The sequence below is a fragment of the Pocillopora damicornis genome, chromosome 6 (assembly GCF_964200805.1).
Source record: "Pocillopora damicornis chromosome 6, jaPocDami1.2, whole genome shotgun sequence".
NCBI lineage: Eukaryota > Metazoa > Cnidaria > Anthozoa > Scleractinia > Pocilloporidae > Pocillopora > Pocillopora damicornis.
This window is the reverse complement of record NC_142675.1, coordinates 20247880-20264008: the sequence shown is the minus strand read 5'-3', so window position 1 is coordinate 20264008 and position 16129 is coordinate 20247880. Positions and strand designations below refer to the sequence as shown.

The 16129-nt window shown below is 37.0% G+C and overlaps 2 protein-coding genes across 7 annotated transcripts; both read right to left on the bottom strand.

Moving 5' to 3' along the window:
- Position 1: 1 nt before the first annotated feature.
- On the bottom strand, positions 2-8022 carry LOC113675322 (uncharacterized). 4 transcript variants are annotated; one of them, XM_089210887.1, is made up of 9 exons: positions 7937-8022; positions 7481-7529; positions 5128-5702; positions 4352-4446; positions 3858-4017; positions 3415-3478; positions 2568-2824; positions 2080-2257; positions 2-1123 (listed from the first exon to the last, which is right to left on the bottom strand). In XM_089210887.1, exons 3-9 carry the CDS (start codon positions 5692-5694, stop codon positions 984-986), a joined length of 1461 nt encoding a protein of 486 aa, XP_089067013.1. In that variant the 5' UTR covers positions 5695-5702; positions 7481-7529; positions 7937-8022; the 3' UTR covers positions 2-983. The 4 variants fall into 4 exon arrangements, with proteins under 4 accessions (XP_089067013.1, XP_089067016.1, XP_089067014.1 ...); XM_089210890.1 differs by having other exon boundaries at positions 2084-2257; XM_089210888.1 differs by lacking the exon at positions 7937-8022 and adding an exon at positions 7835-7851.
- Positions 8023-9178: 1156 nt separating this feature from the next.
- Positions 9179-15855, bottom strand: LOC113675385 (uncharacterized). Of its 3 annotated transcripts, none has more exons than XM_089208903.1 (8): positions 15821-15855; positions 13066-13638; positions 12555-12649; positions 12176-12335; positions 11562-11625; positions 11166-11422; positions 10000-10171; positions 9179-9557 (listed from the first exon to the last, which is right to left on the bottom strand). In XM_089208903.1, exons 2-8 carry the CDS (start codon positions 13627-13629, stop codon positions 9412-9414), a joined length of 1458 nt encoding a protein of 485 aa, XP_089065029.1. In that variant the 5' UTR covers positions 13630-13638; positions 15821-15855; the 3' UTR covers positions 9179-9411. The 3 variants fall into 3 exon arrangements, with proteins under 3 accessions (XP_089065029.1, XP_027047756.2, XP_089065030.1); XM_027191955.2 differs by lacking the exon at positions 15821-15855 and adding an exon at positions 14986-15090; XM_089208904.1 differs by lacking the exon at positions 15821-15855 and adding an exon at positions 14986-15090 and having other exon boundaries at positions 9179-9554.
- Positions 15856-16129: the final 274 nt, after the last annotated feature.

The window sequence follows — 16129 nt, the reverse complement described above, 5'->3', positions numbered from 1 at the left end:
ATTCATCACTTGGACGGTTTATTTAGACCCAACACATTGACCAGCTCCCAGTTGGCTTGTTAGCTCAGTTGGTAGAGCGCTGCATAAGTCGTGGGTTCAAATAGCGTACGGGCCAAAAAATTTTTTTCAGGTCTTATTTCAATTACCAGCTCAGTAGTGTTCATAGCTGCGAGGATCTCTTATATTCGTTTCTTCACCGCAGTGCAGATATATGATTTTCATATATCTACAATCATTAGTCCCAAAGTAGTTTTACTTAAATCCGATAAATCTAGATTTGCGTAAACTTTGTATCAGTTGTAATTTCATTTGCTGCCTCAGTGATTTAGCATACCGATCCTATTGTATCAACATTCATGTTACTCTATCGAGCTTTCTATTTTAGCCTTGCCGACTGCAAAAAAATGTATTTACGGTAAACCAATAATCAAGAAATATTATTTTCGGTTCACTAATGTTAAGTTCAACCTTAAACTGTGAGCCTTCTAGTCTTAACATGCGTAAAACTACAGTCTCACCAAATTTATCTTTTTCCTTGATTTTTCGTGAATTTGCTTTCCTTCTCATGATCAAATAGTTCCAATGAGTATCAAAGCCAGAAAAATTCCAAATGAAGTGCCATTCTTACTGAAAAAACTATCTCAGTTAACTAAACAATTATCCTCATAACAAAGCTGATAATGCACTATATTATAAGCTGAAAACTACCTGCGTTTTGACTGGTTCTCATTTATAATACATTGGGAAGATAGACGAATAGACGACGTCAGCATTAGCAACATTTTGCTTTTTCATCATATAAATCAAATAGATTCCATGTTGCCCTAGGTCTGTGAAATAGAAGATCACAGTAGACGTAAAAATGTGGTTAGAACATCGGTGAATGACACAATTGGCTGCACCTCCTGTGATCTATTACTGAACAAATGTACGGAAACATGGAATCGATTTGTTACATGGATTAACAGCTTTTCTGATCAGTGTCATTTCAGTCTAATATCAAAAACTTTGGACTCCAGTTTGTCAAACTGTTCCTGTGTGGTGCGCAGGAGCCGTCGCATTACTTCAAGTTCGGCGCGAACTGTATCTCCTTCTGAGACCCGTCCTTTATTAATGACCTCATCTGCGAAAAAGAAAAATCGTAATTTAAAAACTGCGTTTATCGTTCCATGGTACAATGTTAAACATTGAAGTTACCAGAAGATATTCGCTGTACTCAACAGTCACTGCGATCAGAGCACGAATTGAATTTATCATCATAGGCTTTTTTATTCTCAAAGTTTTTCACTTTGCAGTCGCATTTACAACAAGTAGAAACCAGTAATTCACCCTCATTATAGAGACATGTTACAGAGATGTGGTAGAGATTTACACTCGAATGCAACTGGTAAAGTATTCTTTAAGTTTTCATGTTATATCATATTTTCTTTTGCCTTCGTCGTTAAACATTTTTAGCTTTTTACTTTTTAAATTTACATAATGACATTTTTCCTTACGTTATCTTCATTATTTGAAATTAATACAAATATGAACAAATTTTTAGGGAATATGCTCAACACAAGTTCTCTACATATCAGTGTTTTTTGAAGTTTTTTTTGAAACACAGAAGGATTGAATCTCTATCAATCCGTCCCAAAAAGGCCCTCATCTTTAAGAACAGAGATGAAGATTTTAGTCAAGCGTATCTCTTGCCTTCCATCTTCATTTCCGTTTTGCTGATCTCTACTTTTTATTTAACAATTATTCACCTTAGAGGAGGTGAAGAGTGACAAATACCTGCATAGCGGCGAAGTGGCGAGGTAAATATCCACCACTTTTAACGACACTGAGGTGAATAATTGTTTAGTTTATACCCCAAAGATAAAAAAACAAGTTATTTATTTCAATATACCGAAAAATGGTCGGACATTAAACTACTGACGCGCGATTTTGTCTCATCTGCCTCTCGGAGGTAGAGAGTACTTGTTATTCACTTCCGAATTAGCCAATCAGTGCGCGCGAAAAGTTCTCTTCAGCTGCGCGGTATGTATTAATTTATATTAAAGCTGACTTTTAAAGAAAATTGATCAACACGCTCACCCACGTGCATGGTGACATTTCCTTTTCCTTTTCCTTTCAGTCTAATGAGCACTTCCCACGACATACCAATAACAAGCAAAATAGCCAACACTCCAAGTGATGTATACATGGAATTTCTGACGAACGGGGAGGATTCGTCAAAGAGATTGAAGCTTGTCGGAGGCCTTTCTTGTGTTAGCTAATTATGAAATGAAACCATGAAATAACATATGATATCCTTTGCTTTATGGTTAGTTGTTATTTTTTGGTTGGTTTTTCTGTTTGTTAATTCCTTACTTGGCACACGGTTACTACAACGCTGCCGCTGACTTCACGTGTGTTATTAACATTGCTTGTCATATCGCACTTTACCGTACAGCACAAGCACCACTTACATTATCAACTTTACTTGATTCTACTCGTAGTATTGAGAAATCAGTGAACTGTGCATAAAGACTCCAGAAATTTGATGCCAAAATTATGTCTTTTTTCTTTACTTTAAAGATTACCTTGTATGAGTCAGTAATGCCTTGAACCGATCTCCATATGTCTGAACGGAAATTGTTTGTTAAGCACTCGGCAAGCGCCTTTCGGTTCTTATGAAACAGCACTCCTATGTCTCTTTGTAGATCTAACTTCTTCACAGTTATAAGGGATTCCAGTTTGCCATCTCTTTGATAATAGGAAGCAGCGTACCGGTCTAATAACATTCCGTTGACTTGCTTTGATTCCAGTGCTTCAATGGCGTCATTGATGCTGTTAAACACTACGAAGACGGAACAATAGATGACGTCTCTTAAAATAATTTTTTTTATTGTTTGTAATCCTGTTTTGGTAAAAAATATGTTATTTCTTGCATTCGTCATAAATGCTTTAAAATTAAAGCAGATGCTGGCAACGCAGCGCAAATATGCAGTCCAGAGCTTTGAAATTGTGCTTTTCTTGGTAAAATTTCGATTGCAGAAGTTTCATGTTTTTCGAAGTTTTGCTCCAATTTGGCAACAAAAAGGAACATAATTTTTTTGTGTGTTATACTCATTGACTAAATTTTTTTTATCTCTCTTATTGTATTTATGCACACGACGCTTTTGACATTACTGAACCTAGCAGCATGCAGGACGCACATCACATGCATTTATCTGAACCAAGTTATACCCCTAACTCACCACAGAGTCTTAGATACGACTCCTTATGGGGACTCAGAATCGTTTGTTTTTGCTTTGCTTTTGACGAAATAAAAAATATCTTTCTCTATTTCATTACCGAGATAAAAAAGTTACCAAGAATTAACAACTTCATAATTCTGTTTATTATATAGGTCAATATCTAGTTTAGCTAAATTGATTTCCCATTGACCTTTCGGACGTGCATTTTCCTCCAGCGCATGTTGGTATTCGGTTCCATTACTCAACACTGCAACCTAACGATAAAGCGCAAAATAACATTCATGGTAATTTGGACAGATTAAATTCCACATGACTTTTCTTACTTGAAAGACTCCAAAGAAAATGCGTTAGTAATAAAACCAAGAACAGCACATATACAAAGAATCACAGATAAATGTTTTAAGTCTAGTGAGCCCCATTTGTAGAAAGTGCCGTACTATGATAGGAAGTTTATGTTATCCCTTTTGGCTACTTTTTTCTTTTACATGGCCCTTGTTTTTTATGGATAGTCAATTACTAAAATAGAGACAATTCTCTGTATAAGTTTCTTGGAGTCGGCAGGGTTGTAAAACAGATGCCTTGTTATAGCTCATTATAACTGATGTAATGCAATTTCAAATTATCTGCACTAACATCAACGGCATCAAGGCTTGTTGGTTCTAGATGCAAAGAAAGAGCTGTCAATGCAGATGTTACATTTGCCGTGAAGACAGCCATGATTATAAGGCTAAACTGGATCCAGATGACCGAGAATATACGAGCCAGAACAGATTTTGGAGCCTTGTCTCCATATCTAGCAAAGAACAAACAGAAAATACGTTTTTATAAAACGTGTGATCAGTTTCGTGTGCGTGTGGGGGTAGGAGAACAATAAGCTAAATTGATTATGGGAAGTCTAAAGTCAGTGGTTATACTTTTACTGACTAATTAGCTAAAGCTGAAGCATTGTGACAGATTTTCGGGAAGCACTCTAGCAGTACAATGCATGAATTTTGCACGGTCCTCGCCAGAAGAGGGGAAAATCTGCATGAAATACATCGTAAGAAATGAAAAGTTACCTGATCAATATGTAACTGAAACCTCAATTAAGATTTGGGATAAATCCTAATACTTAGAGCTCTCCTCACCCTACGGTTGTCATGGAAATGAAAGACCACCAAAAACCATCCCAGGAGCCTCTGAAGAATGAACGCGAAAACTCTTCACTGTTCCAATATGAATCCTAGGATTTCAAATATAGTTATTGGCTAAAGGAAGATTAATGAATAAAGGAGGTACGTTTCTAAAGAAACTGTAGTGCTGCGTCGGTGGGAGAGTATAACAGGGTAATTTAGTATCATCAACTGAGTTGACAACGTAAATTAGCTTTCGTAAAGAGTTTCGAGTGCTAGCCCTTTGTCAAAGCAATGTTGGTTCTCGCATGGGTGTACATTAAAATCACTGATCATATTAAATATCTATTATCAATGGTCATTGACCCTCTTGATATGGTCATAATTGGACTGGTTTTTGTAAGTCAAAATCTCACCAATGCAGTCCAAACATCGAGCCGAAGGGTACTAAACTATTGTATAGTTTCGAAAATGCGTCTGCAGCATGTTATTGTTAAGATTGAATGTATCAGACAAACAAAGCAAAGCCGCAGTTAGATATTTAGTGAGATCGAATAAACTTGTTGATTTTTGATGTTACTTTTCCATTGGTTCTTAAGGCTTAGCTTCATGTGGAACTTAAAGAAACGCCTCTTACGGAACACCTGCTGAGTTACTTCAAAAACACTGTATGAGTTCAGGGGATAATGTAATTTAAAGGGAGATAGAAATAGAAGGAACTTCTTTAGCTCGCATTTGTGTGGGTAGGAAGTTGGCAAGACCCTTAAAATCAGGAGTAGAGTAATACTTACAAGTACCCAGATGATAATTCCAGCTATGGCCGTGAGGATCAGTGTAAAGGCAAGCAAAGGCCAAGACTTCAGCAAAGAATTAAATACTACAATGATAGCTCTGGTTTCCTCTTCAGCCGCTGTTATGTATTCGGTCCCGGGATAATTAAGCACTTTGAAAAATAGAAACTCACTGTAATGCTCATCGTGTTGTTGTTTGAATATGGGAGCAGCTATGTGCGCTTCGTCTTGCCTCAACAGCTCGATCATTTCAAATTCACTTTGAGCTTTCTTTGTTCTCACATTGTAATTGTATCTGTAGTTTTCATCGGTATAATCACATTCAGAAATCAAATACTTTAAGACTACGTCTCGAAACAACCCAGCGACTTCGTCTTCAATGGATTCGTTAGAAGGGGAATTTAAATATGGAGGTCTTTCAATCCAGGCTACGGTGAGATTCAGCTGGTGAATAGGGTTTTTTCTCCAACGGCGTGTCGATGAGTTGGCTTCCACAGAAGTACCTCGGAAATGAGAACCGGCAATTCCAATGACAACAAGTGCAAATATGTTAAACAAGGAAGCCATATGAAGATCTAATAATAGAAACAGAATAATTTGTTTTCCATATTTTGAATCGACTAGGAATTCAAGTAAGTGTGATAACGACCTCTTTAAATGTACTCTGCCAGGTCAAGCCAAAGATTTTCGTTTGTATGAAGTTTGTGTTTGCTCTCCATCTGATTAGTTAACCATAGTTTTCGGCCTACTCTCACACCTTTTTTTTGCGACACGCTCCGACTTAGCAGGCTGTTTTTTCAACAAAATTTCAGTCTATTTTAAGAAATATTTCTCTACGATGCTTCTCTACGATGATTTACAAAATTCAAAAGCGAAGTCTGAAGTTCGATGGTATTTAGCTCATTAAATTGATACTGTCAATATTTATTTATATTAAGGGGAAAATCATTTCGTAGAGAACATACAACTATAGTGAACCTAACTTTTCGCTACTTTTTCATCGTTTTGTTTTTGGAGTATGCTATAAAATTATGTAAACATCATTAGTGTCATTCAAGATTATAACATAGCTAGTAAATTTGTCGAATCAAATTCAATCGCGTAATAAGCGTGCTTCATATTCCTATTGGGCACGCTCATGACGTCAGCAAACAAATCCCTCGAGAAAAAAAATTTATCCGCGATTCTTTACTTTGGGATTTTACTATTAAAAAACTGGTTAAGACTTCGGCGACAATTTAAGCTAGACGTGGAAAGTTATGAGCCAGCTGATGAGGAAGAACTGCCTACTTTTTCTTTGGGAATGGAGTTTTTAACTTCCCCAAAAGAACGAGTTCATTTACACGCATGAATTCACCTGTCAGTTTTTTGACCAATCTAAGATAAGATCGTTTTCAGCGTAGCAAAATGTTTTCCTGAAACAAAATCATCAACGCGCTGAAGCATAGCAAAGGGAATATTAACCCTTTTAGAACATTTAAACCATCGGGTTGAAAATGTTATAAAACGATTGGTTCATACATCAGCTGTGCGTTCATTGCCGAGAGCCGGTAATTCCAATGACAACAAATGCAAATATGTTAAACAAGTAAGCCATACGAAGATCCATAAATAGAAACAGAATAATTTGTTTTCTATGTCTTCAATCGACTAAGAATGCAACTAAGTGTGATAACGACCTCTTTAAATGTACTCTGCAAGGTCAAGCCAAAGGTTTTCGTTTGTATGAAGTTTGTGTTTGCTCTCCATCTGATTAGCCAACCATAATTTTCGGCCTGCTCTCACAACTTTTTTCGGCGACACGCTCCAACTTAGCAGGCTGGTTTTTTCAACAAGAAGCTAAAGTTGCTCGAGGCTACGCCTCGAGCAAGTTTTACGCATCTTTCGTGCTCTCCAAACTTTCCGCATGCTTCATATCTCGATGAACGCATGCTGACGTATGAACCAATTGTTAATTAATTTTTCATCGTTAGCTTCGAATAAATACTCAAAATGGAATGCTTTTACGCGGATGGAATATAACTTAACCTCTTTTCACCATTTTATCTTATCTTCAGCGTCTGTTACTAATCCGGGAGAGGAAATATAAAACATCGTGGTATCATTGCAGATGAAAGAGAGCAGATGTTTTAACAAGCTAGTGGTGCAAATTGGACTCACTCTGCCTTTACGTTTTTAATAAATTAGATCCATTTCTACTTTTTTTAATTGCGTGAGCCCAAGTTAATGATCTCAGCATTTTAAATTCCTGATAAAAAAGGATTGTATATTTCATAGTTTGGTACACTGATTTCTTCTTTTTTGAGTTTTGTACCACAATAGGCCTCATGAAGAGTAAAAAGGAAATAGTTACCTTTACACTTGGCTTTAGGAGTGATCGGATGAGAATTCTACGCCCTTCTCTTGATTTGCAAATAAATGAAAACACCAAGTATCAATTACACTTGCTGACAGGTAATTGACGGTTTAAAATCAAAATGCTAGGGCCGGTTATTTACACGAGGTCTAACCCAAACCGCGGTTTTACAAAAGCAGTGGGCCGTAGGTTTTCTCTGTAAAAGGGTTGTTTCCATGAAATAAATGTCTAGTTCCACTGTTAGCTTTCGGTCCTCTTAACACTGCTCACAAAAATAAATTGACCCTTAAAGTTGGTCATCAAAAAATGGTCGGGCAAATCTTTGACCATCTCTTGGATGAGATAACTTACAGAATGAGAGGCTCCGATGTGACACCAAGTCATATCTGGACCTTTCAGTGACCAATAGAAAGACTAATATATGACTGATCGATGAATAAGTTTAAGACTCACCTGACAGTGTTAATATGTAGAACGAACCAACTTTCTATTTTCGTCTTCTTGTTTCATGTTTTCTCTTTCTAAGTCAGCTGCATGACGACTCCCGTATCTTGCTGGGGTGATTATTACTTGTCACAATCACAAAGAGAATAACTAATATCGAAGTGGGGCGCTGACTAAATAATTCAAACATCTCTTTTTGTTTAATTGAGGGTATTGTACTGAGTCTATTTTTCCAAGATTGCAATTTTTAGAGCATTTCAGGTAACCACTATAATTTTCATTTTGAAATTCATAAAAAAAAAAGCGGCGTGCGGAGATGTGCCTTAGGTGTAGTGTTTTGATTAGGGACCAACAAATTAAAGCAGCAAGCCTCGAGCTAGATGGTCGTAAGATTAACTGACGAACTTTAATCTCGTCGTTGATTAAATGAAAACAACTTAATTATCTGTAAAAGTTATCTTTACAGTTAGTAATACTCCTAAGCAACTGCCTCATTCCTTTGAAAAGCAGCAAATAGGTTATGGGGTCGACCCCTTGAATTTTCTCGAATATGTTAGCACTATTTATATTAATGTATTAGTTTCCTCAAATCTAAGGTTTTCCACTCTTCTTAGCCTAAACGTTCAGTAAAGTAACTCACAGAAATCCTCGAATCAAAATAAGTTGGAAAAAAGCTGCTCTCGAGTATCACAAGATTGAGTTTTGGAGATCGTGCAAACAGAGCGGCGTGCTGGTTTGTGTAACTGTTGTTGTTACTAGCACGATTTTCAAGGTAATTCGCATCGCGCTTGTAGATATTACAACAAAAGCTGACAAGCTGGAAACAGCTGATCGACGCTCTGTTAGGAGGATTGACAAAAATATCATGTACCGACACATAAGTATTAGTTTTCACATTAATTATTGCACTATAAGCCGAGTTAAACGGCCTTACTGTCCGTCAAATCACAGGCAAGTCATCCGTCTACGGAGACAAATGGGTAATTGATGTTGCATTGGCCAAACTATGAGGCAGTATTTGAGAATTATCTTTGTTTTCATTGGTAATCTTATCTGCTCCATGTCAAGTTTAGAACAAAAGCTGCCAAATTGTTTTGCGAAACGTTTGCGTCTGTTGTGAATTGAAGTGTTGAATACTCAAAGGAGGCCTAAACCAGAACGTTCCTTTCCAATAATCTTCTTTCTTTCAATAATTCAACCCATTGGTACCTGAAGCGTTTTACGCTCTTGAAACACTACTAACTACCAGGCTCAGAGTAGATGATTTATTTTTCAACTCTTGGAACATGGGTATACATTTGAGTAGCTACGAATTTGATGATAAAATTTTAGCTGGCGTAAATACAATGACTTATTTGCGCACTCATAAATAAGGCCGAAATCAAAGCCGTAGGGTTAACATTATGCAAATAGCAAGCTAGTCAGCAAGTAATGGCTACATCGTCGAATAACTTAAGACTTTAATATTGTCTCATAACTGATCATCAGACCAGTTTCAGCTTGGAGACTTTGGATTCCAGCTGGTCAAATTGTTCCAATGCTTGACGAAGAAGAACTCGCGTTGTTTCAAGATCGGCACGTATTGTATCTCCTTTGGTTGTCATTCCCCAGCTATCATCCATGGCCGCTGCTAGAGGGAATGAAAAAGGATGTTGGCATTTTTGAATCTGAGAATGGCGTGTATTTAAACTCATTCCGCTGTTCAAATATAACTCAGGGAACTTCGAAGTGATATCGTATCCAAGCATGCCGGTTCACCAGGTTTGAGAAATTTCAGTGAACGATGATGATGATTAAATGAACGACTCTATTGAGGCTCTGAACCACTATATTTCTTTTCTCATCCCGAGCTTTGGCAGATCTGCTATTTCGTCAGTGGCCCAAGCCCTCGATCGAATCGTCAGTCGGTCAATAAACGTGCTACTGTAAGACAACTTCAAACAATAATAAAAAGGATAATGAAAATGATAATATTAAATCCATAATAATACTAATAAAAGTAATAATAAATAGACTCATTAGGATAATCGATTGAGAACTTATCTATCATAAATAATGCTATGGATACTTACCTATTACGGTATTTTTCTTCCCTTTTCCTTTCTTTCTCAATAATATGTCCCACGCAAGTCCAATAAGAAGCATTAGAACCAATAGTCCAAGTGATATATACATCAAGTACTTAACAAATGGTGAGGAATCATCAAACAGATTGAAGCTTTTTGAAGACGTCTGGTGCTCAAACTAAATAAAATATGGAAAGCAAGTACATAGAATAATGACTGTAAATATAAGAAAATCATATATGTGCACTGCGGTTGAAGAAACGATTTGAACTCATGACCTCTGCGATACCATTGATAGAGCGCTGCACCAGTATCGCAAAGGTCATGAGTTCAAATCCCCTGCGGGCCTGAATTTGTTTTCAGGCCTCATTTCAACTACTAGTTCAGTAGTGTCCATAACTGCGAGGATCGCTTCTATTTAAGTACATGGAATTTGTACATTTCTATAATTCACCACATACATTTTAAGCTACTCCAAGACGATCCAGTGAAGCACTTGTCATAGTTGGTAGAGATGATTTCTTGAAAATCCGATAGATTTCTATGTTTTATATTTCAAGGTTTTTTAAGCACCTGACCATCCGTAACGCTAAATTATTAACAAACCGGCGTATGGAAATTTCCCATTGTTCCAATGTGAACTCATAAATATGACTTTCTCGGGTTCTTGGAGCTCTCAAACTAGATAAGAGCACTGTTATTTTCATCCTTTTTTTTTGGCTGCCTTGCCTTACTTTGAACCTCTTTCCATTAGGTTAAATGGGACAGTGTTATATCAAACCTCTGTTTCCACTCTTTCAGGGTACACAGAAATTAAGAGACTAACGCACTAGAACCTTCCTAAATGTAATAGCAATTAGATTAGACGGAGTTGTCTGCAGTTTTTTTTTTGCCCCACATTTTATAGGTGGGACTGAAACGCCCTAGCTCCCTTTAATGAACAACTAAAATGCTGAAAGTCCTTGATGTGACAAGGTTAATTAAACATATGTGCATTATTTTTTGTTGTTTAAGTATGTCATTTTTCAATTGATGCGAAAGAACTTGTAGACTGAGACGATTAAACAAAGGAGAGATGTTTTACCTTTCATGCACGTGTACGCGAAAGATACTTTTAAACTGTAGAGTAACGTTGCGTTATAGAAACATTACGTTAGACTAGTAGTTAGTACCTCGTAAAACGAAGTCAAGGTTTGCATTGATCTCCAAATGGCGGAGCGATGGTAATTTTGTAGGCATTCAGCAAGTTCTCGTTTGTTCTCATTGAATAGAACTCCTACGTCCCTCTGCAAGTCTAACTTCTTCACAGCGAGAAGAGTTTTAAGTTTGTCTCTTTTCTGGTAATAGGAGGCTGTATAGCGATCTAGTAACATTCCCTTGACCTCTTTTGATTTGAGTGCATCGACAGCGTCATCGATGTTGTTGTAGACTGAGAAAATAAAACAAACAAAACCAATAACGAGAAAACATATCAGACACACACACACACACCAAATGGTTTACTATTGTGTTATATCTTCCCCTTTCCTTAGTTCACAATGCTCTCAGTTTGTACATGCATTCATTACTTTTTGGATGTACGTCTTCTTTCAGTGCATGTTGATATTCTGTTCCATTTCCTATTACTCCAACCTGAAAAAATGTCAAAACATAATTATGTTAAAACGGAATTATATTCAGAACATAATTATCTTTAGTTCAATGTTCAAACGTAATAATGTTCAATTATGAGAAGTTACTGAAGGACATCTTGTGCAAACTCCTAAAACTTTGGTAAAACGAGAAGAGTTTTTTTCTCGCGCATGCCAAGTGATATGAAACCTTCAGGGGAAGTTTTCGTACTGTGTCTTCTTGCTTTACGGAAAAGACAAACTTCTGTTTGCCAAATACACCTCTTAATAAAAAGATCTGGAGTATGTAAAGATAATAATTAATCTTTTCTTCGCACGATAAAAGACTTCATTTACAGATAGAATTTGCGCGGAATGAAATAGTGTTATTCAGTAGAATAGTAATTATACTGTTTTAAAAAAATTAACTCTCCCTCCGGTAAAAAGATAATTAATGAATCATATTACTAGTTACTGGAACATTCTATAAGGAATACTTTGACCAGTATTATTATTGGTAACTAAACAAACGAGAGAGTTAGCTTTTATTGATTGGTATTTTTCAAACTAACTTGAACACCACGAAGGCTGGTTGGTTCAAGTTGAAGGGAGAGAGCTGTCAATGCTGTGGTGACATTTGCCATAAAAATTGCCATAGCTATGAGGCCAAATAAGATCCAGACGACAGAGAAAATACGAGCCATGGCCGACTTGGGTGCCTTGTCTCCATACCTTGCGAAATAAAAAGGTATAAAAGAAAATAGGAATCAGCGATGATTTTAGGACGGTGTCCTGGGTAGTAAACAAACCTATGGAGCTTAACCACGAAAGAGCACAAGACACGTGGACCAGTCTGCAATTCTACTATAATAAAGAACGAAACTACCACATTCTGACCACTCAGACAGCTTACCCTACAGTGGTCAGCTTACCCTACAGTGGTCAGCTTACCCTACAGTGGTCATAGAAATGAAGGACCACCAAAATCCATCCCATGAGCCTCTGATGAATGAACGTGGAAATTCTTCAACGTTCCAGTATGTATCCTGGTAGTACAAAAAATATAAATAAAGTTTCTTCGCTTTTTCCCGCTCACATCTCTATGTAGTCATAAGAATGCCATTCCTATCCTTTTTTAACATTGAGCACAGCAAATGATCATTTTATACTTATCTTATTGTTAATGAAAGGGTAGGCAAAGTTATATTCCGTTCTGTTGACTAGCTTAAAGAGGTACATTGGATGAGATCACGACTGCTTAAAATATGGGTTTGAGGTCAACTAAAAGCACCTTGTCGGCAGCATCTGCTTTCATTTTTGTAAGTTCAAAAAACCTCTGAAGTTTTTTTTTTTAACAGAGACTGACTTGTAAAGGTAAATGGATATATGTGAGCATTTTAATTTTGCAACCATGAAATCAAATTTATCTCGAAGGACAACTGTAGTTATGACTTAATCTTACCAGTGCCCATATGATGATTCCGGCAATGGCCGTGAAGATCATGGTGACGGCAAGCAATGGCCAAGACTTCAATACAGAATCAAAAACGACATCAAGAGCGTCGTTGTTTTCATCGTCAGCCAAAGTTATGTATTCCGTTCCAGGATAATCCAGTAATTTGAAAAAGATAAATTCAGAGTACTTTTGATTGTCTTGTTGTTCAAATATAGGAATTGCTGCATGGACTTTGTTTTGCTTCAGCAATTGTATCATGGCAGACTCACTATCAGCTTTGAGAGTCTTTATTTCATAGTGGGGATTGCCAAATTCTCTGCTACAATCTTTTACTATGTATTTTAACATGACATCTCGTACTATTCCATGAGCTTGATTGTCCAAGGAACTGTTATCGGGTCCTCTTATGTAGGGAGGCTTGTATATCCAGGCAATGGTTAGGTTTTCCTCCTTTTCATTATCATCATTATCATCAGATTCGGATGAGTTTGATTTAGCTGAAGTCACTCGGAATTTAAAAGCAACGAGACCAATGAAAAGAGCCAACAATAACTTAAACCAAGTCGCCATTATTTTTCTCTGCCAGGGAAATGAGTAAAGAAATCCATCAATCAATTAATCAACAACGCCAAACGAGCAAGTCGATCAGTCTGTCAGTCAGTTGCTCAGTCAGTTGGTCAACCCGTCAATCGGTCTGTCAGTTGGTCAGTTGTTCAGTTGTTCAGTTAGTCAGTCGTTTTGACGGTCAAAGGTAAGTCTGTTGGTCAGTAGGTCCGTCGGTTGGTCAGTCAGCCAGTCGATCCGTCGGTCATTCAGCTGGTCAGTTCGAAGGCAGACAATCAGTCAGTAGGGGCTAGTCAGTCAGTTGATCGGTAGGTCAGTCATACAGTCGGTCAGTGGGTCAGTTTTTGAGGCAGACAGTCAGTCAGTCGGTCAATTAGTTAATCGATCGGTAGGCAGTCATTCAGTCGGTCAGTCAGTCTGTTGGTCAGTCGGTCCGTCGATCAGTTAGTCAGTTAGTCGATGAGTCGGTCAGTCAGTTAGTCGATGAGTCGGTCAGTCAGTCAATCGATCTATCGATTGGTCAGTCTGTCAGTCGTTCAGTCAGTCGGTCAGGCAGTCTGTCAGTCAGTCATACAGTCAGTCGTTCATTCGATTGGTCTGTTAGTCAGTAAGTCAATCTGCTAATCGTAACAGATTTATTCTTGATAAACAATGGCGGCGGCCTATTGTCGCAACATTGACTTTCCGCTGTTCCTAATTAAGAGATACTTGCATAATTTCTCTTTGAAAAGATGCTTGCATAATTCCTCTTTACATAGATAAATGCATAATTTCTCTATGAAAAGATGCTTGCATAATTTCTCTTTATAAAGATACATGCAAAATTTCTCTATGAAAAGATACTTGCATAATCCCTCTTTATAACGATACTTGCATAATTTCTCTTTGAAAAGATGCTTGTATAATTTCGCTTGGAATTGATATTTCAAGCCATTCGATCAGTGTTAACAAGAAAAGAGATACTGCTTAATTTGTCTTATGGAAAGAAAAGTTTATTTAGATTGAGATCGTGATATTGGATCTAGAAAGGTTTCTTTCGATTTAGTTAGTTCGTATTTGTGTGTGAGGCTTTGTTAAACTTGTACACAGCGAGACAGACAGCTTTATCTGAATACACCGATTGTAGTACCTTAAACATTTTTCACGTCCCTCTTGAAAAAGTGTTAAATCGGACACTTTTTAAGATAAGGGAATCATTTCCTATTTTTTTTGTCGCAAAATGTATCAAAGTTTCGTTGTAGTTTTGAATGCGCGTTATCCAAAAAAATGATGTCATCGTTGAAAGCTTGATTGACATGCTCAACGTCTCTTTCTGAAATCGTTTGAAACACAATTTACGTTTTGAATGTTAGAGTAAATTACCTTGGCAGACGAAATCTTTAGAATATGAAAGTTACTACAGCTCTTGTTTCGTCGATATTAAATATTGAAAGTTTCATATTGAAATGGCTCAGTGAGACAGTGGCAGTTCTCAACTAATTTGCATTTTGGACAAATTAGCTAGGGTAGCTTTAACACAAGAAATAAGAAAAGGAAAATATAAGTAAATTGAAATCATTTTCGTGGACGTGCTCTGTGTATGACTTTTTTTATTCTAAACTTTAAACGTTTTTAAAACCGGTTAGCTAGAGAATTATTCAACTGTGTCAATGAATTTCGTGACAATTGTCTCCTTTTCCTCCGTGCTTTTGCAAACACTTCATCATTATGTAAGGGGTGACTCTTACTTTGTTAGTCTGTTTATGCTTTCTAAACAATAAAGGCATTTAATACTTTTTTTTATTTTCATTTTCTAAATGTCGTCAAACCCCAAAATGACTACGTTATGAGGTCTCAAGAAAATTAGGATCGGAGCGAATTCAAAATTAACTCATCCTGTTTTAAAACAGTGTCTATGGGAGAAAGTTTTTGACCTGGTCAGATAAACTTTCTCCCCGTTGTATCATTTTTCAGTACCTTATCTTAGCTTCAAGCTGATTCAGTGATAGAGAAGACAACGGCTAATTTTTTTCTTTTACAGAGTCATTTATCCTCTTAGCGTAACTCAAACCGTGCACCGTTTTAACAGCTATTATAGAACATGTAACACTACATGTAAAATATTCATTCTCTCTACTTCTGTGAAACAGGCGAATCTGTACGTAAATTTTGCAAAAAATTAAGGTTTGGGCGAGTTTGCTGTACAGTAGATCCATACCTTTTCGGAAATGACTAGAATCCTTCTGGATTGTGTCCAACGATACACGAGAATATTTAATTAATGGTACCTGTGCAGTTATATGTAAATAAATTTTGCAGATGTGCCGATTTTAAAAATTACCTGTTTCACTGTTCTTTGGTTTCAAGACACAGGCTCTCAAGCCACACGCTGCTATTCACTGCATGGAGTAAGCGACACGGGGTTTCACTGTATGTGTTCTTTGACTTCGAAAACAAGGCTTTTCTGCACATTAATTATCCAATTATGGAAGACCAATTGCCAGATCAAGAAATCATAATATTAGAA